Raw genomic sequence first — 24953 nt, 5'->3', positions numbered from 1 at the left:
AGTCCCAAATAATATTTTACAATGAGTCGCATTGTAGCCATAATTATATTTTCTCTATCTCTTTTTACACAGCAGCTCTTACTACCAGCTTCGCTCGTATGCGTCGAGTAGTATTTTTAAACACGGGTGGCCGATCAATGGTCGATTTCTTATCGAGTCGTGCGTCCTTTCCCCCGCCTCTGAGTTGGCCGCGTCGAGCGAGTGGTTCCCAGCCTCCCGCGTGGGTTTCCTGGGCACCCAACCAAGATTCCTCCTCTTCCTGTGCCGCACTCGGGAATGCACACACCAGCGTTTGCCGATGAGGTCGAGGGATACCTCTCGCTGGATTCCACTGTTGTTACATTCGTGAAAATCGTGAAGAGCACGTTTGATTTTCAAAGTGTGGATCACGTTTGATCAAATCATCATCCGTTTGCGATGACTCACTGTTTCGTTTAGGTTCGCTTGATTATACAAAATATATTCGTTAGGAAAAGTGTTTATGGGGGGTTTTAGTTTCTTGCAAACCTTCTTCGATTGTTTATATGATCGTTGTTCAGTGCTAAGTATTTTTCGCATCGCTGCACCAGCTGCTTTAATCCATCAGTTCATACTGATCCATCAGTTCCTGGGAATCGAACCAGTGGACAACGGCGGTCTTGAGTTCATCATGGCCTTCAAACCACTGCCCACCCAGCCACTGCTTCAAGACAAGGAAATGGTCGCCGGGTGCAAAATCAAGTCATGTCCGTCTTCTCGATAGCTCGTCCTCTCAACAATCGTAGCTCTTTGTGTTGGTCTGTAGACATTTTCGGCACCCACCCTATCCACCATTTGTGATGTCCGAGCGTTGCCGTAACGTCGTGTAAATAGTGGTCTGTCCAACAAGAGAACATTTGACAGCCAGAGCGCACTAATCGTCGACCGTATGTCAGAGATGCAGTATGGCTGAGGACCTAACACCCCCTTGCGGTGGCCTCAGTGGTAGTTTGTGGATATACTGCAAGGTAAAGCATAGGTGAACTATGAATTGTGATTGTTTTCAATTGCTTGTTTGGTCGCATTCATGGCCCTCCCGGGCCTCATTGGGCCCCGGCACCCCTGCCCTACAGGCTCTTAACATTTCTCCGATTTTACATGGTTGTGGTGGTGGTATCCTTTGCGAATTGCGAATCGCCACGATCAATCAAATCTTTTAAATTGACAGATGCAAAGTAAGGAACACATTCTACGATGCCGACTCCTGATATCAACATGTACACCTATGCAATACCCTAAAAACCTTCGTGGCTCAAAAACCTTCACAACCTGCGCTTACTCTTTTGCCTCTGTGACCAAGTTCCTTTAAGACCAAGACTTTAAGGAGTACGTTCCTGGTTATCAACTCCCTTATCTCGATTAGAGCCTCCTCGATACTAATTCAATAGTTATTTTTGACATCCCGAACTATTTCACGCATCTTCGCCTCAAGCACTTCGCAATAAGCTAATTGCCCTCAGTGCAATAGAAAGCCCTCCCGCTCTATCCCTGCCTTCGTATTTCTTGAAGATCGCATCATAGATCGTTATGTCAAAATCTGAAATTTAGCCAACAGCTCACATCCAACACGACGTTGTAAATTTTCGAATTAGATAAAACTAGTCGTTAACAAATACAATTATATGCTCTTAAACATCATTTTGTTACATTTGATGAGATTTGAATGTATTTATACTGAAATAGCAGCGCCGCCCGGTGAAAGATGTCCAGTGCAACATTAATCAACCCTTTAACGACAATATTTAAAGAAAAATGTCCGATTTTAATGAAACCATCACCAACTTTCTTCGCGGTTCACCAGAGCCACCGGTGGACGTCAATACTCATTATATTATAGCATATTGAAATGTTTTCTTCGTCCCTGATGGAACGTGGAGTTGCTTTGGGAAATGCAAATATTTCCACAACTCCGATGCTTTCTTTCATCGTAATGACCACGCTCATTTGGTCTGTAGATTTCGCAAGGTGTCGTTAGGATCAATAGTTTGTTTTCCAGCTCCACGATGTTCCATTGCTCCTTCCACGGTGGATATCTCCCGGTCCGGGGACTAGTATCTCCAAGGAGCGTGGTATTGCGTGGTATTTGTGCATTCGCCGATGGCATCTCCGTGCGACCGAGCAAAAGTTCGTCGCTGTCTCTCATTCATCGCCGCCCGTTCTCGACGTGATCCAACCCCTCTTGGGTCACGCCCCCCCCTCTCACTCCAGAGGCCTTCTTCGTCTCCCGAACTGTTTGCTTGCCCACGGTCCGTCGATCATCTCGGAATGTCCGCTCGCCGGGTTGTGTGTTTTTGGAACAAACATGATGACATCGAAGGGCTTTCGCCTCGGGACGGCCGCTCTTCGACTGCCAAGCGGTCCTTGGACATGGGCATCACACTGCCGTGGCCCCCCTCTCCTTCCAGAATACCTCCCCCCCTCCTCGACTTCACGGAGCTCCGCGTCCATCCTCGGAAAGAGAAATGGCGCACGCTCGCCGATAAACGACCGGAGCCGTTGGCATGGAGACTCGCGAGCCACGCTCATTCGTTGACGGTTGCGGTCGCAAGGGTCTCATTTTCGTCAAGTGGTGATTAAAAAAAAGAAATGGCGATAAGGTAGATCTCACTCACGATCTCTCCCGGGTGACACATATACTAGGGGGAATATGTGGGCAAGCTAACAAAAAATTAGGATTAATTAGAAGAGTGCTTGTTAAATGTGATTAAAATGTCCAAGAGAAATGTCATCTGTCGTTGGTTAGGCCTAATTTAGAATATGCCGCTATTATGTATACGGGACCCTCACGGAGTTGGATTGATTGCCGAATTGGATCGAGTGCAATGTAGAGGAGTTTTAAAACGTTGTCATGATAAACTGAGTTGCGTATCCAAAATATTAGAGCAGCTAGGCTGGGAATCACTCAATGGAGCGAAAGTTAAATTACAGATGTATCACTTGCATAAAATGGAAGGAGCTCTTTAGCAGTCATGTTGAAAATGTATTATTATTATCCCCATTGTACTACTGTAGGAGAAATCATGTCAATAAAATTGGAGAGATCATGTGTAGAATAGATTGTCTTTTTTCCACGAGCAATAAGGGATCAGAATAAGATACCCGACCGCGGTAGGGGTAAATATATTCGGGTCAAAATTAGTCTGGTGTGTATTCGCCCCCTGCCACGTACCCTGGCGGTGGCGTGCAGGATACTAAAATAAAAAAAACGTAAGGGGAGAGATCGTTCATGTACGGTGAAATACTATGCAAGAGGATTTGACGGGCAGATTTTCCGTCATATTCCCGCAAACGATTATGGAAAATACACGTGTAGTACCCGAACTCAACGGCGCTAGGTGAGCAATATTTTCTATGCCTGGTGGTTATTATTTTATCCTCCCTTAGTTTTATTGTTCTCCTGGCTACTAGCAGCTCCCCGTACGGGAGAATTTATCTTGGTGGTATCGTAGGAGCGGTGATTTGCAATGTAGATTCAATTAGTGGCGTTGCACTAATGCAGACGATGATTCCAAATCTCGGGAATAGGGGAATGTCTTGGACTCGAACGGCGTTAGTGCATTCACACTCGACTTCCAGCACGAACGCGGGCCATGCTTGGGAAACCTTATGGAAAGTCGGCAGAGACATTTGACGGCTAAAGAGAGACCTAATTCAATCGAATTCGGCATTATTCTTAGTAGTTCTCCATCAGGTCGCGGAGGCGCTGCCGTCCAGACAAGACCCTTGCTCTCTCTTTCAACATGCTTGTTTACAAACAAATGTATTTGTTTATTTTTTGGTGAGGAACGTTAGAATCACTTGACGGGACGAATTAGAACAGATTGCGCGTCCGAGTCGGTATTCTCAAGAGCGTGAGATTTATTAGAATATTGATGGCAGATCCAGCGATAATATTTAAAAGAATTCATAGGGAATGGATTAAAAAATGCGTAGCTGGCGTGACTGTGGCGGCTTGTCCGTCATAATAAGAGACCCACCCCACTCTCCCGGACTCCCTCGTGTCGGCCGTAGGATTTCAAGGTCAAACGGAGGGGAGGACTCTATAAATAGCCGCGCGCATCTCTTCTACGTTTACGTTTGACAGAGTGCGGTATTTTACGAGGGATATTGGAGGGACAAGTATATAAATGGAAAGGTGGTCATGTTTGTGACGGTAAATGAAGTTTAGATAATTAGAACGGCAGCGGTGAGTCACATGGAAAAGTGCCCCAATTTTTCACGACAAATGTGACTCTTGTCGAATTAAATGAGTCACTTTCGTGCTTCTGCGCTTGAATGCGTGATATCAAGGCTGAAAATACTTCAAACGTGAATTTTAATGAGCGCGAAGCGGAAGGTGTGACGTAGCAATGAGTGTTGAGTGAAGACGTGGTAATAACGAGGAAGAGGAGGATCAGAAAGCAGATACAAATAGATCACTATTATTAGGTAATCTGCCGGTTAAGGTAGGTTTTTGGATGGACACAGCTGCTAAATAAATATTTTATGATTCCGAAAAAAATACAAAATCCAGTATCATACTCTACATCAGGTCCCTTTTCATCTCTGAGTACTTTCTTCCTCCCTTCATCCCGTCCAACATCCCTATCCTGCTCCTTCCCTTTCCTCGTTTGCCTAACATCCTACCCTCTATTACAGTCTTCAACATCCCACTATTGCCGGTCAACACCCCCTTCATCCACTTTTCCTGCCTCCACAAGATTTCTCCCTACGAACCCCTCTCTTCGCCCACCATGCCAAGTACTTCTTCATTTGTTTTCTTCTCTGTCCATTTCACCTTCTCCATCCTTCTCCAAACCCACATTTCAAAAGCCTATAGTCCATGTTTTTCCCCCTGCTTCAATGACCACGTTTCCGCGCCGTACATAGCTACGCTCCATATCAAGGTTTTTACGAGTCTTTTCTTAATATCCTTACTCAAAGTCCCCGTCATCAACTTCCTCCTTGTGAAAGCCTCTTTGCCTAGCGCAATTCATCGCCTTACGTCCCTACTACTTTGACCGTGTTGGTCCAAAACACTTCCCAGATACGTAAACTGTTCTACCTGCTCTAGTTTTTGCCCTCCAATCTTAATGTTTAGCTTAACCTTTTTGTTTCTGGAAAATCGCATAGCCTTTGTTTTATTAATATTGATTCTCATCCCATACCTGTCGCACTATATTTCCAATTCACTCAGCAATACTTGCAGCCCCTTGGCTGACTGACAAACTGAAAAGCTTGGTCATCAGCAAACCTAACTGATTTTACGAATTCCCCGCCCACTTTCATTCCTACCTCCAGCTCTTCCCACGCCTCTTTGATCATTTCCTCTGCATACAGGTTGAACAGCAACGGTGATAATGGGCAACCATTCCTTAAACCTATTCCTAACACTGCCTATCCGGTCTCCCTGTTCCCCACTCGCACCTGAGCAGTCTGAGACATGTACAGGTTGCGGATTAACCTCCTTTCCCTCCAATCTATTCCTATTTTCTGCAATATACTCATTAGTTTTTCCCAATTCACTCTATCAAACGCTTTTTCGAAATCTACGAAACAGGCAAATACCTCCTGGTTGTGTTCTATATTCCTCTCGATTAATAATCTCTATACTGCAATGGCATCACGCGTACCTCTCCCCTTCCTAAACCCAAACTGATCATCCCCTAAGTAATCATTTGCCCTACTCTCTATCCTTTAGTTTATGATCCTGAGAACAACTTTAGCTGCGTGGGATATCAAACTTATTGTCCTGTAGTCCTCACATGATGTAGCCTTTACCTTTTTCGGAATAGGAACTAAAACTGATCTCACAAAGTCTTCCAGCCAGATACCTTCCTAATAGATACTACGAATCAGCCCATATAGCCTCTTCCTCCCACATTTTCCTCATACATTTTAATATATTTTAGTATATGTAGGTGTATTCTTAATTTATATATGTATATGTATGTATGTATGGGTGTATTTGTGCATACTTATGTATGTATTTATGAATGTGTATGAATGCATGTATGTACGAGGGTCATCCGGAAAGTAGTACCCGTTCGTGCCGCATGAAGTGCTGACGACGCGAGTAGCCGCTGGACGAGGCCAGATAGCTTCAGTGGCTTGTCTGCCTTCTCTGAGCCAAGTTGCGTGACGCTAGCATTGCCTGTGTTGTTTCTGTGATTGTTTACAATGTTTAAAAAAATTGAGAACGCCGCCAGTTGTGAAGTGAGGGCAGTGATTAAATTCCTCAATGCAAGAAACGTTCGCCCATGTGATATTCATCGCCAATTAAAGGAGGTGTATGGAGACAATGTAATGGACGAGTCGTCTGTTCGGCGGTGGTGTCGCAACTTCAACATGGGGAGGGGGAACACACACGACGATGAGCGTTCGGGGAGACCGTCTGTCATTACAGACCAACTGGTGAGCTCAGTTGACGAATTCGTGAGGAACGATCGGCGCGTCACAATTGATGACATCTGTGAGCATTTTCCCAATGTTTCTCGAACAATTGTTCATGAAATTGTTAAACACCATCTGCATTATGCAAAAATTTGTGCAAGATGGGTCCCTCGCGTATCTCAATGAGCTGGCGGCGAAGGACTATGCAGCAGGAATACAGAAACTTGTCACACGTTATGACAAATGCCTTAATTTGCTTGGAGATTATGTTGAGAAGTAGTTTAAAGTATCCTCTTTCAAATAAAATTTTTTATGTTTGTTAATATTTACTTTTGTGTCTTTATTTCACGAACGGGTACTACTTTCCGGATGACCCTCGTATGTTTATGTGTGTATATGTATGTGGGTGTGTATATGTATGTGTGTGTATATGTATGTGTGTGTGGATATGTATGTATATGTGTAGGTATGTGCATGAATATAGGTATATATGTGTGTGTATGTGTATGTATGTGTATGTGTGTGTATGTGTGTGTATATATATATATATATATATATATATATATATATATATATATATATATATATATATATATATATATGTGAATTGATGTCTGTCTATATGTATTTATGTGTACATATGAATGTAACTATTAGTTAAATGCCTAATATAATATGTATACGATGATGGGTTAAATGGAAGAAGGGACCATTTGGTCTCAATTTCGCCCAAATAAAGACCTCTATCTATCTATCTACATTTTAATAGTTCGGCGGGAATGTTATCAACCCCCATGGCCTTATTTAGTTTCATCTCCCTAAATGCCCCTTCTATCTCATCGTCTAGTATACCTGGACCTAAGCTATCTTCCTCTACGTCATGTTCCTTTTCTATGTCTAACTTTATTGGTCTAGGTTCTTTACTGTACAGTTCTTCTATATATTCCTTCCATCTCTCTTGGATCTTTCCTGTGTCAACTATTACCTTACCTGCCTTATCTGTAACTGTTAGCATAGATCTCCCTTTCTTCTACATCTACATAATACCCTGGCTGCCGCCGCAAGGGCGTGTGGCGGGGGGTGTTAGGTCACCAGCAATGCATGAATAATCCCAATCATGTCACCTCTACACAAATATTAGTTTGATCGTGCACTGGAACAAAGTTAATCGCACGAAAGAAGGTATTTACATGCCACAATATTTAATAACAGGGAGGGTAGATGCAAATCATTTTGTAGATCTGTTATAAAAATGGATAAATAAGAAAATAAATAGTATGATATAGACAGAATACATACACCGCCAGTGGTAATGATCTCCTACGCGATTGCTGTCGTACTTCTCACTGAAAACGCTACCGAACCTCTGTTCCTTCCATTTTCCAGAAGAAGGTGGTCTTAGCACCGAAATTTGGAATGTTCGTGTCATTTGTATGTGTTTCTCGGTTATTGTTGGCTAGCGCTACCTCGCTTCTTTGTTTAAATCATTATTCACATCCTTGAGACTTTCCTTTAAGATACAGGTATGTATGAACATGTTATCATACTTATATACAAGGTCCATGCAATATGTAAAGAGACAAATGTCTGTAACTCAAAGGCAGTTCATTGGATTCTCACGAAATGTGGGCTATTTTGCTCATCATCGCCCCCAACGAACGCCCGTACGTGCACTTGTCCCTTATATCTTTCAGCTTCCTAATTCCTTTGGCAGAGAATTCTTTCGGTTGGCCCCAAAGCCAGTTTTTCACCACTTCAATAACTTCCTCGTTGTTGGCAAATATTTTCCACGTAAGGCATCCTTGAGTGGTGCCAACAGGTAAAAATCAGATGCCCGAGATCTGGATTGCACCCACTTCGGATGATGTAAGACTTCCAAACCCAATTCTTGAGGCTTATCACGGGCATGATGGGTGGAAAAAGAAACTTTGCACATCCACATAAAGATTCAATGCTTCTCATGACCATGGTTTGGATGCCGTGGATCAGCATGAGGGGACTTGCATGACACATTTTCCAACCTGGCTCCAGGAGGGGAGTGAGGGGGAGGGGGTAAGTAGGGTGCAGGTGCAGCAACCTATTAGTGGGCTAGGGCAGGGGGAGGGTATGCATTCTATGGTTTCCGGGCTCTACTTTGTGGAAGTTCATGTTCATTAAATGAAGAACACAATGTATCCCTCCACCATTCTTGGAAACAACAGCGGAAAAAGAACACATTTTGTTCTTCATTCAATGAGGTGGGGGGGGGGTATTTGTCTGCAATGATTTGACCTTCATTAAGGGACAGTCGATGGGCATCACTGCCTTGGTGGGGGTGGGGTGGGCGCAGAATGATTTTTGGAGTATTTTAAGAATGTTAGGAGGGAGGGGGAACGGGAGAGGTATAATGTTTCGTTGACCACCTCAAACCTGTCAGACTGCTGAAGGGATTGCCAAATTTCCAACTCCTCCCAAGCATTCAACCTTCATCCTTTTATTGTAGTGTGAAGAATGTCTGCTGTGAAGTTACTGGTGTGATTTTTATCCAAGAGGTGTTTGGTGAATTGGGATCTGTTGTCTTTCTTTGTGAAGCATGAATGGTGTTCTTTGATCTTAATATCAAATGTCCTCCCTGTCCGTCCAATATACGAGGTGGCGTTGCAGTCTGCTCAATTGAGTTTATGAGCCCCGCTTTGTTGCATTATGTCAATTTTGTCTTTGGATGAACCAATTATGTTTTTTAAAGTGTGTGTGTTGTATAACACTGTCTTGATTTTGTTTTTGGAGAGTATTTGTTGTTATCCTGAGTGAATTGTGGACAAGAAGTGGCCAAGAAAATGTGTCGTATGTAACTTTCTGGGCAATCTGCTTGTTTTCTGTTGTACATGCTGTCAATCATTATTTCCCTGTACCCATTGTTGACTGCTATTTGTTTTATAATATGGAGTTCCTCTTGTTTGTTGTGTAGTGACATTGGAATATTGCATACCCTGTGTAAAATGGCACGAAAGGCTGCACTTTTTGTGAATGGTTATGCTTGGATGTGGAGTGGATAATTTGGTCGGAGTAACACTAATTTTCTGTACATGGAAAGGTCAAACCTTTGATTAATTATTTTCCCAGTCAAATCCAAGAAATTCAAGGCACCGTCTGATTCCAACTCACTTGTGAATTTAATACATGCATCTAAAGAATTTAACAAAGTCAAAAATTTGTCCTGTGGATCCAGTCCAATCACAGAAGATGTCATCAATCAATCGGAACCAAGACAACACATTTTTTTGAAGGGAATGCTTTAAAGCAAATAATTGTCTTTCCCAATTGTCCATATAAATGTCCGCTAGGATGGGAGAGAGGGGTGAGCCCATGGCCAGACATTCTAATTGTCTATAATGTTTACCATTGAACACACAACTAATTTGATTTATCATATGACGAGTCAGCTGGGCATATGAGGACGGGTGTTGTCATGCTGAAAAATGACTCATTTTGCTAAGAACCCATGGCGTTTGTTCTCAATAGCTGAATTAAGTTTGAGCATCTTAGAGTAGTGCTGGCTACCAATCTTCGTGGAAATTGCAGTGGACTGGACCCTGTGAATCCCAAAAGATGATCAGCATCACTTTACCTGCGGAGGTTTGAACCTTGAAATATCTTGCAAAAGGGAGAGCTGGTGTATTTCCACTCCATACTCTGTCATTTGGTGTCAGGATCAGAGTGATGGATCCAGACTTCATCGTAAGTCAATACCATTTTTAAAAAAAGTGTCTCATTCAATCAACCTTTGCTGCTTTAAGTCTTGACTGATGGAATGTTTGGAATCGTTTATGAGCATCGGTAAGCTGCCTGGGAACCCGTCTCGCACATGTTTTTTGTTACTTAACATGGGTATAAATGGTATTGTGAGCAGTTCCATTGTTTGCTTTAACTTCCTTAGCCATCATTTCACCAGTGGTTCATCGGTTGTCGTGAATATAAGTCCGTCAATCCTCGATTCCAACAAGGGACCAGAGTTATCGACTGGGCATCCATATCAGGGTTCCTCACCCACATTTGCCTGGGGGCAATTTTAAACTGATCAACCCACTTGTGAATATTCACATGGTGCATGCAACTTTTGCATATTGTATTAACATTCTAGAAAGCATGTCACTTGGTTTTAAACCTTTTGCGACAAAAAGAGCCAATGACAGAGCACTACTCTTTTAAGGTGTAATCTTTTACTGGACTTGGCATGATAGACTGAAGATTTTGAGGTTATGTTGACATAAAATAGTTGAACAGCTAATCAGAGGTCATCTCAAGGTTGCCAACTAACACCCCTGAAAAAATGGTAAAGATTCTTGGAGTAATTTTAAAATGAGAGCATTTGTCTGTTTACTTGTTGAATGACATTCGTACATGTACAAGAGAGTGAGAAGTAAATGTTTTGCCGTATAATTTTCTATGCTGTGTCTGTCCAATTGGTACCTTAACCATTAGAATACTTAATAATTATTAAAAAGTTACTGTATTTTACTTCTATTTTCAGTATATTTTTTAATTCTGTGCAGAAATGTGGGAAAATATATGGTTACTTTCCATTTTTCAAAGTGCAAATGTATTCTTTTTTGGGTATTTATATAATTAGGGAGTACAATCTGTAAAATCTTAGCAGGTTGATATATTTTGTTGGCAATCAGCTGAAATGATGAGCATTTGCTTGAGATGGGTTCCCTTTCTCTTTTTCAGATGGAGGATGAGGGCAATCATGGGAATGATGACACTCGCTGCTTCATCCTGTCCACCCTGGCCGCCCAGCACATGTCAAAGGTCACCTGCCTCATCTGCCACACCCCCATGCCCGTGTTCGACCGCTACCCCCTGCTCGATGGCACTTTCTTCCTCAGCCCGAGGCGTCACGGGCCTTCCTGTTTGCAGGTCTGTTGATGCCATTCCTCCTCGAGGAAGCCACCGGGGCCGTACAAAACCTAGTTGGAATAATATTTTGGTCTAATTTTAAGAGAATAAAACCAAAGTAAACACACGATTGCTCTGATGGCAATTGGTGAGGGTTTGTGGTCTAGGGTGATTTCTTCTGGCATTAATCCATCAGAAAAATCCTGTGTCCAATAGAAATGGAATTCTAAAGGCTACAGTTTTAGTATCAAAAGCAGTTTTCACCAATTTACAGACAGTAAGACAAGGCTTCTAATTTTTGGTTCAAATAAGTTTAAACTATGATTGAAAAATGGAAGAATTTTTAAAATGGCTTTGTCTTCCTCTAAACAAGCAAACATTGGCAAGTGGACACTGCAGCTCTTCCCATGCTGTAAAATCTCAAAATATATGAGGGTAATTTGAAAAGTTCTCGGAATGGAATAGAAATTAATGACTTACCTCAGGTAAACTATTTTTATTTTTCAAAGTAGTCTCCTTCTACACTAATGCCCTTGGTCCAGCAATGTTCCAATGTCTTGATCCTATCTCAAAAATGAGAGTCCTTTAGGCCTGCAAAATACCCATGTACTTAAGATTTTAGTTCTTTGTTTGAAGAGAATCTCCATCCATCCTAGAAAATTTTGAGCTTGGGGAAGAGATGGAAATCTGATGGAGCCAAATCAGGCGAATGAGTTGGGCGTGGCATCAGTTATTAATCTTGGTTCACGTAATTTTGCCATGGCAATGATGCTTGTGTGTTGGTGTGCATTGTCTTGATGAAAGAAGACTTTTTTCCTTGCCAAACCTGGCCTTCCTTAGTGCATCTTTTGCTGTAGTTGGTCCAGGAGGTTACCAAGTATTGTCCAGTAATTGTTTGAATGTGGAAAGATAATCTATCATCAGAATCCCTTTTGCATCCCAGAAAACTGAATCCATCACCTTTCCAGCCGACCATTACACCTTTGCCTTCTTTGGTGATGATGAATCTTCATGTTCCCACTGCTTTGAGTGCTGTTTTGTCTCTGGGGTGTAGCACTGGACCCAAGTTTCATCAGTGGTCGCAAAACTGATGCAGAAAACCTTATTGGTTGCTCTTAAAACGGATCAAACATCGATTGAAAATTTCAATTCTGATAAGTTTCTGATCCTGCATCTAGAGTCTTGACACCCATCTCATGGATAAATTTCTCATACCCAATTCCATGGTTGAAATGTGGTATGCCTGTTCAGATGACGTTCCTGCAACTTCAGCAGTTGCTCGTACTTTCAGTCGGCAATCCTCCATGACTATTTTTTGCACTTTAGCAATAATTCGTGGGGGAGTGGTACATTTTGGCCAGCCACCGCGCAGGTCATCATCTAAGCTGTCCCGACCAAACTTGAAACTCGTTTGTCCGCTTGGCAACAGTTGAATGTGTAGGAGCAGAGTCCCTTGTCTGAGTGTTCTGAAAGTCGGCATGAATACCCTTTGCCTTCATACCTTTCTCAATCAAGTATTCAATCACTGCTTGACTCTCACTTTTTTCCATCTTCACGAATCACTGCAAGGGAACAGCAACAGAGAGGCGTCCTCCCGACAGATCTCTTTCCAGAGAACTGATGTGTTACGTGTTTACTCATGAAGGATTACGTATAACTACGTGGGAAACTTGTTGCACTAGCACTGACATCTGGTGGTGATTCTGAGAACTATTCTAACTGCCCCATGTTGAAACACAAAGAGAACTGATGCTAACCAATAGTTTAAAACCATGCTAGGGTTTTCATTGCTTTCTGTGGATGAAGCGAAGGGGTTGAGGAGCCTCAGTTAATAAGTATTAAGAACTCACCTCATCCTTAAAAATATTTTTAAATATAGCTAAACTCATGGTAAGAAGAAACAGGAAATATTTATATTCTTAAGCAGGATACCTCCAGGATATACTTGCACATTTAATGTTAATAAGTTTTTTGATAAATGTTAATGATTTTTGGAGAATGAAAGAGTTCTTACATGCCATAACAAAAGGTGACGCATGAAAGCTGGTCATAGCCTAATTTTCTATTCCATTTGCATAATTGTCTACGATTCATTGGTCTTGCAAACTGTAGCTCTTTACCAGGAAGTGAACTTCTATGTTTCGCAATGGATCACTTAAATGACTCGCATATTGACTTCTCCTGTGTCTTCAAGTATGACATTGCTTCTTTGCTTCCTTGCCTGCATTCAACCTTTTATTGTCCAAGGCTGGTTTAGCAACAGTGGCGAAACCAGCTCACATCTCAAGAGGATAAATACATGCTGAAATAGTTTGGTGATGTATGTATGTTATTCAGTTAAAATTATCAATTTTTGGGCTGTTAATTATTGTAGGCCTCTATTTCTGTGCCTATGTTTATAGAGCAGTTTTAGAACCTTGTGAATTAGGACGTGCTCAGTGGAATAGAGCATTGTTTAAATGGAGATAAATTACTCTCTGCTTTGTGCTGGGTGTTCCAGGGTGGGTGATGGGTGGGATGTTGGAATGTGTGATGCATTGAAATATCAGAGTGCATAATGCAATTTTTAAGTGAAGTATTTTTCTTCAAATCATCAAAGTTGTTATTATGTTAAGACGTTGTAGCAGAACATGGCTCAGAAACAATGAAATGGTGTTGAATTCAAGCTGCGCGTGATTATATATGTCATTGAATGTGGAAGTAGCAGTGGAGAGGGAGGGATATAGAATCAGTGCCAACTGAAAAAATGATGAGAACTTGGCAAAAAAAAGGAAGAGGAACCACAAAAAGCTGTGCAAAGTGGGCACAATCTGCGAAATGGAATTGCAAAATGGCCTGAACCAGAAGAAGAATGAAAAACTAGCATGCTAGACCGCATAAGATCTGGATTTTCAGTTTCCCCACAAACAACAATTGAACAAGGAAGAGTGATTGCTACTAACGGAGGCATAGCATATTTAACAGGATTGACACCATGTTGTTCTATATTCATGAAAAGATATGAACTATGGATGAGGGCAAAAACCAAAAAGCACCAAAGATGCCGACAGAATATGGAGACAAGTATATTGCACTGCACAAATTTGTCATTAAAAAGAGCCAATATTGAACTTTCAAAAATAGGAAAGATGGATGAAGTCCCACTGATGTTATAAGTCCCCTCAAACAAAACATAGATTCTAAAGGTGCCAGAAGTGTAATTTTTAAAACTTCTTAACATGAGAACACACATTACATGGCCATGCTGTCTTGCTGTGCTAATTGCCGCCTCTTTTGATTTTCAAAAGGAAAACATTGCCCTGAGAAAAACTGCCCACAGCTATATTAGTGTGCGTTCAGCCTAAGGGCTGGGTGGATAAAAAGGGGATTAAGTTGTGGGGAGAGAATGTGTGGTCCCAGGAATCCTGAAACCCTCCTTGCTACACCAGTGACACATACACAATGACACCAGTGTCACAAAACAGAAGTTGTGAAAAATAAAATGAACCGACTGAAAGCTAAAATAGCTACAATTCCAAGTGGCCTAATTAGGCAGCTTCCTCTACCTTAAGATTTTTGCATGAACAACCCATTTAAAGTATTAATAATGGAGAAATGGAACAGTCGGATGCAGTCTACAGATTTTGAAGTGAACATCTTCGGGAAGGAGAACAAAGCCCAGCATTTCATAGAACAGTGAATGGGTCAAAACTTCATGGGATGCTGCGAAATGTGAGAGTTAGGAAATTATTTACGAAATGTGGAATTATTAACGCACTTGATGGCGGCGAGAACAGTTTGTTGCATGGAGACTCAGTTTTTTCAGAAGAAGAGGCTTCAAGTGTTTCTTCATTCAACTCCTGAGGTGAATTTCTGGGTTTTGATTGGCAATTTAAGAGTGGCACGTGGCTACCCAGAAAAATGCAGTCATTTTGTATGAAACATTCATAAACAGGGTCTTATAGGCTGAGGTGTCCTATACGACAGCAAATGTGGTCCTCTTAATTCATGCAGTGATCAAGCCTTGTATCAAAAAGAACAAGGGTGTTCCTGTTCCCCCCCTCCTGCTGCCGTGAGCGGCCCCTAATCATGGCCCCTCGTATGCACTGCCACTAAAGGCATCTCCGTTTTCCCCTTCTCACTTTCTCTTGTGGGTGTTGTTGGCAGGTGCGCGTGGAGGGCTCTACTCAGTACCTGAGTGCGGTGTGCATGGGCTGCCTGGAGGGAAGCTGGCCTCCATTGCGCTGCAGGCATTGCAACATGGCGTGGGATGGGTCCTCGCTCATCCTTGGAACCATGTACTCGTATGACATCTTTGCGGCCACTCCATGCTGTGCCAACCGGCTCAAGGTATGCCATTGCGAATGCTTGCGTGCTTCCCTTGCATGCTGGAATTCAGTCTACTGGCTGGGTTTTTGTTTTGTCTGTTCATAGAATTGGGAAAAGGATATTTGCGTAAATAGGAGTAAACTTCAGGATAATGATGAAAATATGCACTTGCCATTTGATCATTTTGCATCTTTTGAATATTTTTCCTGGCAATTTCCATCCAGGGGAGTGTAAAAAATTGAGATTTTAAGGGCTTAATTAATTATAAGCTCAATCATTAAGGTGAAATTTTGTGTTGAACAATAAATATAAATATATAGATATAAAGATTGTGGCTAATATTACTTCTGCAAATCCCATTTTAAACATTTCCCTTTAAAATTTTTGGTATTCCTCCAATCTTGAAATAACTGATGCTTTTGGATATCAATTTATGAAACAAATAATATATCTCTTTGTTTCAACAAATCGTTGAATGCATAGACACTTCATTTCATTGTGAGAATCGCATTAAATATGCCATCTAAATGTTTGTCCAAGAATCCTAAGGATTGTTGGGTAAGTGGAGAATTATGCCTTTCCTCTTGGCAACTGTAAGAATATTTTCTCGATAACATAACAGCCATTGTACCTGTAAGAATATTTTCCCAATAACATAACAGCCACTGTACGTGACTAGCAAGAGGGTATTGCTCTAATCATTGGAATCATGAGGATTTACAGGAGAATGAAAAGACAAAGCAACTCCCCCAGATGTCAAGTTGAGGTTTGAGGAGGGATTTCAGAAGGGCCGGTACGGAGAGAAGATATTAGGGCCAAAATACCATGCATGGATCAACTGGGCAACAATTCTGTGTGCTCGTAGGACTCTTAAATTTGAATTAACATGTTCTGCCCTTGTCAGTTGGTAATAAATCATTCATTGCTATTTCATGTCAGTTTTGAAAATAAGGACACCACAAGTGATATGAAGCAGACCACATAAGATATTTTTGACCCGCTCTCCCGTGGTGAATTTTGGGAAGCTGTGATATTGTTGATACCTTTACTGAAGGACTTGGATGTTGGTTTAAATATTCAGTGAAATATACTGTAAATTCAGACATAGATGAGGCTTACAATATTAACACGAACAAAAACATTTAATCCGCAATGAGTTTCACAAGTCCCTAAGAGTCTTGCTGGATTTCTCTGCCTGGTGTCATGCAAATTATGAATTAATCAGGGGGTCCACCATAAGAAACAAAGCTGGAACAGTCATGTAGGAGAGTGAGGTGAAAAGTTTTCAGCCTGACACAGAGATGACGCGTCAATCAGGAAAAGTTATGATCCATGCCTGGGCGCATGTGCTGTTAGTTCGTAAGACAAGTTTCCACTTGTTCTCTCAATTGGTTTGTTTATGCATGTTGTTGCAGTTGACGTCTTTTGTGTTTTTTGTTAAAATTGAAAAACTTGAATTTGGTGCGGTCGTTAAATTCTTCTATTTGGATGGATTAACCCCAAAGAAAATTCATCCGAAGTTGACGGAAGTGTAAGGGATCGCTGCTCCTTCAATGTCAATTGTTAAAAAGTGGCCGGCTGAATTTAAACGTAGTCACCCATCCCTTGAAGATGACCAAATATCCCCCAAAGATGGCCATAAAACAAAACCACACGGGAAACCGTTGAAAATGCAAATGATATCATGTTGGACAATAGGTGAGTGAGATAACTGAGGCGGTGGGGATGTTGGAAAAATGGGTGTGAAAAATCTTGCGCATAGAATCAGGGATGCGAAAGCTCTGCTCAAGGTGGGTGACACATTTGCTGAATGCCAATCAAAAGTAAATGCACAAATGATTAATGCAGCAATGTTTGGACCGATTCAAGAGGGAACTGACTGATTTTTTGCAGTGATTTGTTACCATGGATGAGACATGAGTGCACTACCACTACATGCCAGAAACTAAACACTAGTCAACAGTCGGTGGAAGACTGTGGTTCAGCACCAAAGAAAGCCAAGTTGATTGAATCTGGCAGAAAGGTCATGGCCAGCGTGTTTTGAGATGCAAAAGGGATCTTGTTTATTGATTGCCTTGAAAAAGGCAGAGCAATCGCAGGCGGATATTCCTCCAACCTTCTTGACCAGCTGGACGCCAAAGTTCCCGAGAAGAGGCCTGGCTTGAAGAAGAAAAAAATCATCTTTCACTGGTACTACACACCTGCTCAGAAAGGTGCGTTGGAGATGTGGAAACTATCGGATTTGGGGTACGATTTGCTGAGCCATCCCCCCTATTCTCCTGATAGAGCACCGTCAGACTTCCATCTGCTCCCAAACTTGAAGAAAGTTGTTTCTGAGAAGCTGTTTGCATCCAATGAAGAAGTTGAGAGGGCCTTGAAACCACACCCACACACTAAAAGTTGACTGGTGAGTTTGTTTGACTTGAAATTCATTTGGCCAACCTTGGTCTTCATGTCTTTCATGGTAGTTCCACCTTCCCCGATGGATATTTCCACAGCCTTCCAGACTCTCACTTCCAGGAAGGAATACGATGTAGGAGAAATGCTGGAACAAGTGTGTTGAAGTCAAGGGAGATTATGTAGAAAAATAAAATCATTTTCTAACTGAAAATCGCAATCTTTCATTGTCAGGCCGAGAACTTCTCACTTTAACCTCATGAAACTTCTGGCTTATACTCTCATTCCACTAGTATTGTCAATCTATCTACTGAACTCGTCCACAGTAATAATCATTGGGGCAATTATCTGTTTGGCAAATTCCAAGGCATGCACACACAAACACACACTCGAAAGACAACTTCTGCTCAAACGCATGGGATGCCAAATGACAGGTGGCAGCGTATCCTCTGCAATCATACCAAGGAGTTTCTCTTGTCGCTTTGGGGCCGGCTTACCCTAAAGTCTCCAAGCCACACCCAGTGTTGCAAATGTAAATGAGTGGAAGTTGACTGGTGAGTGTGTTTAGCTTGAAATACATTTGGTGAAAATCATAGAAGGTCATGTCTACCATGGTAGTTCCACCTTCCCTGAATTCCCTGTGCACTGGTGTATGCGTGCTGTCAGGTGAGACTATGGTTTTAATGTTTGTGGATAGATGATATCATTTCAGTAAACAGTTTTTTAACATTAGTTCATGAGTTTAAATGACTGTCTTTCTACGATAATCTAACTTAGCCAAAGTATCTCAGTATGGAATGCAATGGAGGTGCTTTCTAATTGCATGTTTCGAGACCTGTGTTCACATGTGTTTACGTTTAAATGAATTGTCCTTTTGTTGGGCAGTGCAATGGGTGCGAGAAGGCAGTCCTGCACCCCCACCAGCGCCTCACCTTCTTCTCCGACTACAGCCATGAAGTGATTTGCCCCCATTGCGGAATGCCCGGCACTCACTTTGTCAAACCGCTCTCGTCGTGCTTTGTTCGGCGTGGGGGTGAGGAGACCCTGGGTTGGCCGTAGTACTCCGCATCGCTCCGTCTCATCATCCTCTCCCGATCCTGTTTGGGAATGGTGGTGAGCGCCCTTCTATCGCCCGCCCGCCAATCATGTGCTTTCCCATCTGCATATTGGTGCATAAACTGTAATTCATGAATCATCATTTGTGGCACTCCCTGCATGACGTTATTAACCCAAGGGCTGAGACTCTGCAAAATGTGTTTGTATTACTTGTCTTTACTAAGGATGGGTGAATAGAGTGAATCTGGGAGTCATTCTCTGTGTGGGATTCATTGATATGGTCTCTTTTACTTTGAACATTACTACTTGATAAATGTCATTCCAATGTATTACATCAAAGGCAATCATTCCAATATACATATTTGTAACTGAATAAGAATATTGTTCGGTCAGCAGTTGTACAAGGTCTGTTCCAAAAGTAGTATGGCTGAATCAATTTTAAAAAATTTATTGCCATAATTGATGCATTCACTCAATAACAGTCATGGAAGTAGCACCCTTGTGTGTCCACACACTGCGGCCAGTGGGTTTTCCACGCCTCGTATGCCTTCTGGAGGGCAGTGCCTGGAATGCTGCCAAGCTCCCTCGCCACGGCCTGTTGTAATGCTTCCGCCGAGCCTTTGCGACGTCCTTTCAGCGCGGATTTAAGGCGGAGGATGTGGAAGAAGTGTGGTGGGGCAACGTCAGGGATGTAGGGTGGCCGAGGCATGGTCGAGATGCTCTTGGCAAATCCGCGTGCGAGTTTTCTTTTCTTCATCCGAGAGCACTCGTGGCACCAAACTCCCCCAACACACCTTTCCCATGCCCATGTTTTGGGTCACAAGTCGATTCAATTTGAGGTCAAAGGGCATCCTGAATGTTCAGTGTCTTAAGCATCTTGTCTTACCTCCTGAAACAACCTGCGCCACTCAGCAAAATCCGAGCCATCAACGGTGTTATCACCATAAGCTACCTCGAGTATGCCATGAGTCCCTTTCCTGGTTTTGCCCAGTTTCACGCAAAATTTGAATGCTTAGCGCTGTTACAATAACCGGTTTATGACGAAATGTAAAGAGGTCAAGTTACAGAGGTTTTGCAAACAAACAATTCACACTCCACAAAGGCTGGGAGCCAACCACCACCGGCCTCCAGTCTTTCCTTAGACTCCCCTCCCTCGAACCCAGCCAGAGAAACTGCCGCCCATTCGTCCGTCTATCCGGGAAAAAATAACTCATGCTACTTTTGGGGCAGACCTTGTATGCTTGTCAAAACAGTAATGTGAGACATTTTGTGCGTATGAGGGTGGTGAAATGAAAAGTACTTAATGTTGTGGGATAAACTATTTTATTTTTATCCATACTAAAAAGAAAGACTCGTTGTACTTTTCCACAGATTTTATTATACGGTACAACGCATTTCATATTTTATTTTTCATCATACCCTCACTAATCTGAATGATATGGGGCTCTTTGGTCGGTATGAGGGGCAAAATATGAATTTTTGGGGTTGTGATGCATATAATCACGTAGGACATTTTACCCCTCTAATCTTATGCACTGTTGATCGCTGATGACTCCCAATGATCTTAAATGATGCAACAGATTCTTGAAAGTGTGTATTGGGTTCCATTTTGGATAATTACCCTTTAAATATGAAATGATTCCATTTAAATGAAATATATTTCAGTTTTCTCCAAAAACTGTCAATATTAATTCATTGGTAACATCATACAAAACCATGGTAATGCATTCTCAACGGTTTTATCTCATTCATTTTATCTATTTCCATTGTTAAGATAACCAATTGTCTAAGTTTTCATTTAAATAAATGAAACCTTGGTTCCAGAAAAATGGCACTCATTTAAAGTTGTAATACGTAGTGCCCAGTGGCTGATTTTCACCGGCAGAATAAACTCCTTCAGTTACTGCCGTGCATTTTTTTCCGCAATCCCCTCCTCGTTTGAATAGGATCTCCTTCCTGCAAATCTTTTCCTCATACTGGAGAAGAGGCAGTGAGTAGTCTGAAGGAGCCAAATCTGGAGAATGGGGGAGGGGAATTGGGAATGAGTCGGTGCATTGACAGTGGCGATGGGAAGAGGCCAATCATTTATTTGGGTCAACCATGAACGTTTTTCTTGCTGCTCAATCTTAAAGAATTCTAATAATGGTTTATTTTATGCACCTTTAATAGTTGAGCCAATGGAAGCAGTCGATTAAGATTTCATTATAGATCCCAAAAAACAGCGACCATAACCTTCCCAGCTGAAGGAAAGATCTTCACCTTCTTTGGTTCACTCATCCTGCCTACAGCCAATGCTTGATCTGTTCCTTTGTTTTAGGGTATGTAGTGGTCTATTCAACTATGATAAAACAGCACCTGAAGTCGTATTTTGCTAAAGCAGTTGCCAATCGACTGTGAAACATGTCACACAGTTATGTTCCTGGTCAACAGCAATTGTGGCAATCATTCAGCAGATTGCAAATGATGATGCAAAGTATTTGCATACCCATTCAGTGAAGATGCCCAGGGAATTAATAATCTCATGCACCATCATTCGTTCTTAATTAGTTGCCATATTTATTTATATTTATCAATTTATGGGTTTTATCAATGATTTCAGGAATGCTAGGGACTTGGATAGAACGTTCAGCATCACTTGTACCCGTATGTATGGCCACTACAGAAATATTGTAGCCACTTATCAACCATTCTATTCAAAGGCGCAAATTATGCCTTAATGTCCATCATGTTTCGCTCAAGTCTCCTGAGGTGATTTTCTTCCGGTAAAAAATGTTAATCAATGCAAAAAATTCTCTCTCTAATATTTGTTGGCAATCGCTCAACTTACTCCTTTCAAATCAATGCTAAGCACTGTGTAATGGATAGATTTGGCTGAAACATGGTGTGTTCCTTCACTTGAGATGCTACTAACTGGAAAACAACTTAGATTTGCACAAGTGGTTCTATTTCCTTGATTTTACTTACTTTTCAAACTACTCTAATCATTAAGAAAAGTTTAATCCAGCATTCTCATTTTCTCTTTCAGGTCAATTAAATGATTCATCTCTCATTTACATTGGTGTGGCCTCTGTACATTGTACAAATCTAGCAGACCATTTTCCAAGCTGCCATTGGCCGAGCTATTCGTGCTGTAGTCTACACTGTCCCTCCTGAATTTCAACTCCTTAGGCCTAAAGATTCCATCCGTCGGCCACGGAATGGCTGGAGGAAGTCCTGCCCTTCACTGTTTCTTTCGTCACTACCCCGAGATCACTCACGGTGGCATCTGAGGAAGAATGTATATTTGTATTACCGTTATCCTTTTCCTTGAGTCTAGCACTAATGGGTGTGCTTGATATTTTTGACTTTTTGTTCTTGCAGATTTCACAGTTTCCTTTCAATTAGTAAAGTAGTCGATGTTACCCATGCTAGTACCTGGTAATTGAAGCCTTAAAAAATGTGACTGTTGAGATGCGAAAAAAAAGTATGTTTAAGAAGAAACAATATATTTCCTTGTTGTGTTGGGTCGTAATTGCCAGCTTAAATATTCGACTGGGTTCTTTGTGGTAAAAAAAATAGTTGGTGCTCCTATGATTAAGCTAGTAGAAGAGGAAATAAATTTTATAGTCAAAAAAACAAGTCACATATATTATATATAAATATATAAGTAGCCTAAATTTTTTTCACTGAACAGTTTTTGAGTACTAATGTGTCTGTTTTGATAATGAAGAACCTTTTTAATGGTAATTTTTTTATTCATGAAGTGTCCACAAGCATTTGATATGATTTTTTCCAAACTGTGTACGTGTCTACTGAGAATGAATTAAGATGATTGGGAAAAATGTTGATTGAATGATTTTGAATAACCATTATTTGCACAAAAATTTACTACACATAAAACATCACTTTTTTGAAACTGTGGTAGCAAATAAAAATAGTGCAAAGGAAATAATTATAGCATTTATAATTGTAGTTGATAAAATGATTCCTTTAAATATGCCAGACTTGAAAAACTATCAAATGTTCTTACAAAATAGAAACTTTCGTACCATTATACTAGGATATCACCTTACTCAAAATGTGTTATTCCCCCATTACCCAAGTAACTATTAGGTAATAAAAATAATTGGAAATAATATTGAATAAATGCATTCATGATGTGTTTATTTCCGGAGGGGGATTAGAAGACAGAACATAATCAACTTGGTCCTTAAACAGTGAGTAGTTTAAAATAAATTCAAGTGATGATTTCATATCTGCGATTAATCTTTTTCATTGCTGGTAATATTTTGCCGAACTAGAAGAATATGGAGAGGAAGTAATTATTTTGTGTGCCAAATGAAGGCAATTATGGATGTATCTTATTCCCATGTTGCCTCCTGTAAGGAAATGTTTGTCTTTAGATGCTCCGATCGTGGTCATTTGTAATTTGCGTTCCACTGGACCAGAGCAAAGCTTGTTCTGGGGAAATTTGCTGAGGTGCATTTGCAGATTTCTTATTTTATTATTTCTATGGATTTTTTAAATGACAAAGTCTATAATGTGAAGTTTTTCATTGTTGCCCTGTAATGAGGAATTGTAAGGTCAGGTTGGGATTCGAAAAGGTTACTAGATATAAGTATTCTGTCATTAATAATACATATTTTTGTAGATGAAAATAATGCTGATTTTTGCTTTGAAGACTTATAGTTGATAATTGGTCAAGTTTTCATCTTTGAACTGATCCATTCCCTAATGGTAAATGAGTTTATTTTTAATAGGCAAATGTTTTTTGAATGGAATTGAATCAATGGAAATTGCTTGCAAAAAAGACTGGGTGTGATATTTGTGTTGATAGTTAACAATTTTATTAAATTTCTCCCTGTGATAAGGATTAGAATGAAAGAAGTTTATTTACATTTGTTGACAGCTGTAAACTAATTTGTAGGCATTTAGGTTTTACTGATATCTCTGCCACAATTACTTCCTACATTGAGTAGTACTTAATTGGCAGTCTTCTGTGTCACCTGTGTCACAGGAGTTGATCTCTTACGTTCATTTAATCTCTTAAACATGACGTGATTTAAATTAGCTACAATTTTGCAAATGTCTTTTATTACTATCATCTGGAGTTTGTGACTATGTTATATTGATGTTTTAATTTGTCAGACATCAGATTTAGTTTCCAAATACGTACTAGGTTTGTCTAGCGTTTTGTAATTTAGTTTTTCTTGTTGGACCCAAGTTTGTCAACATCTTTCACCAGGTAAATCATCATTAAAACACAGGTGTATGTTTGAGTATTGTGTTTGTATGAAACTGGTAGAATAAAATCATTAAAATAATTAAATTAAGTACTTCTTTGTTTTTATTTTTCTCCAATTTCCTGTCTTACTTATCAATTCATACAAAGTCAACTTTGGGCACTCACTGTTTGAATGGCTGCATTGCTCACTTAAGATTTGTAAACAATCATTTTAAGTACAGGGTTCATCCGGAAAATAAGTGTACTGAGCTCAGGAAAAAAAATTTATTACACTTTTACATATCTTAAGCTAATATTCCTCAAAATAGGACCCTTGTGAGTTGATACACTTGTTCCAGCGGCGTTCCCATTCCTGGAACGCTCCGCGAAGACACGTCGTCACGGCCTCTTTGACGGCGTCCAAAGTCCCGTATCGCGTTCCTTTCAAACTCCTCTTTATCTTCGGGAACAACAACGTTCTGTAAAAAATGTGGATCATTTTTGCAGTGATCCGCAAGTTGTGTCGCGATTTCCAAACGATTGAGTCTTTGATCATCACTGAGTACTTTCGGCACCAACTTTGCACACATTTTTCGCATCTGTAATTGCTCCCTAATAATCTCGTGCACTATTGTTTTTGGCACATTACACTGCTCTGCTATCATCCGAACACTAGGACGACGATCAGAGTTCAGTACATCGCGAACTTTTTGCACATTTT

General features: G+C 40.9%; 1 protein-coding gene across 1 annotated transcript in view; it reads left to right on the top strand.

The window, feature by feature from the left end:
- LOC139689848 (headcase protein-like) overlaps window positions 1-24319 on the top strand; it is a 140229-nt gene extending 115910 nt beyond the window's left edge. Inside the window, exons 3-6 of the mRNA XM_071586942.1 lie at window positions 11101-11289; window positions 15415-15597; window positions 18859-19086; window positions 22055-24319. Of these exons, the coding sequence (XP_071443043.1) occupies window positions 11101-11289; window positions 15415-15597; window positions 18859-19032 (546 nt within the window). The 3' untranslated portion in view covers window positions 19033-19086; window positions 22055-24319. The remainder of the gene's footprint in view (window positions 1-11100; window positions 11290-15414; window positions 15598-18858; window positions 19087-22054) is intronic.
- The last annotated feature ends 634 nt before the right edge of the window (window positions 24320-24953 follow it).

This window comes from Hetaerina americana, unplaced genomic scaffold, assembly GCF_022747635.1.
Source record: "Hetaerina americana unplaced genomic scaffold, ioHetAmer1.1.p SCAF_28, whole genome shotgun sequence".
Lineage (NCBI taxonomy): Eukaryota > Metazoa > Arthropoda > Insecta > Odonata > Calopterygidae > Hetaerina > Hetaerina americana.
This window is presented reverse-complemented; position numbering and strand designations above follow the sequence as displayed.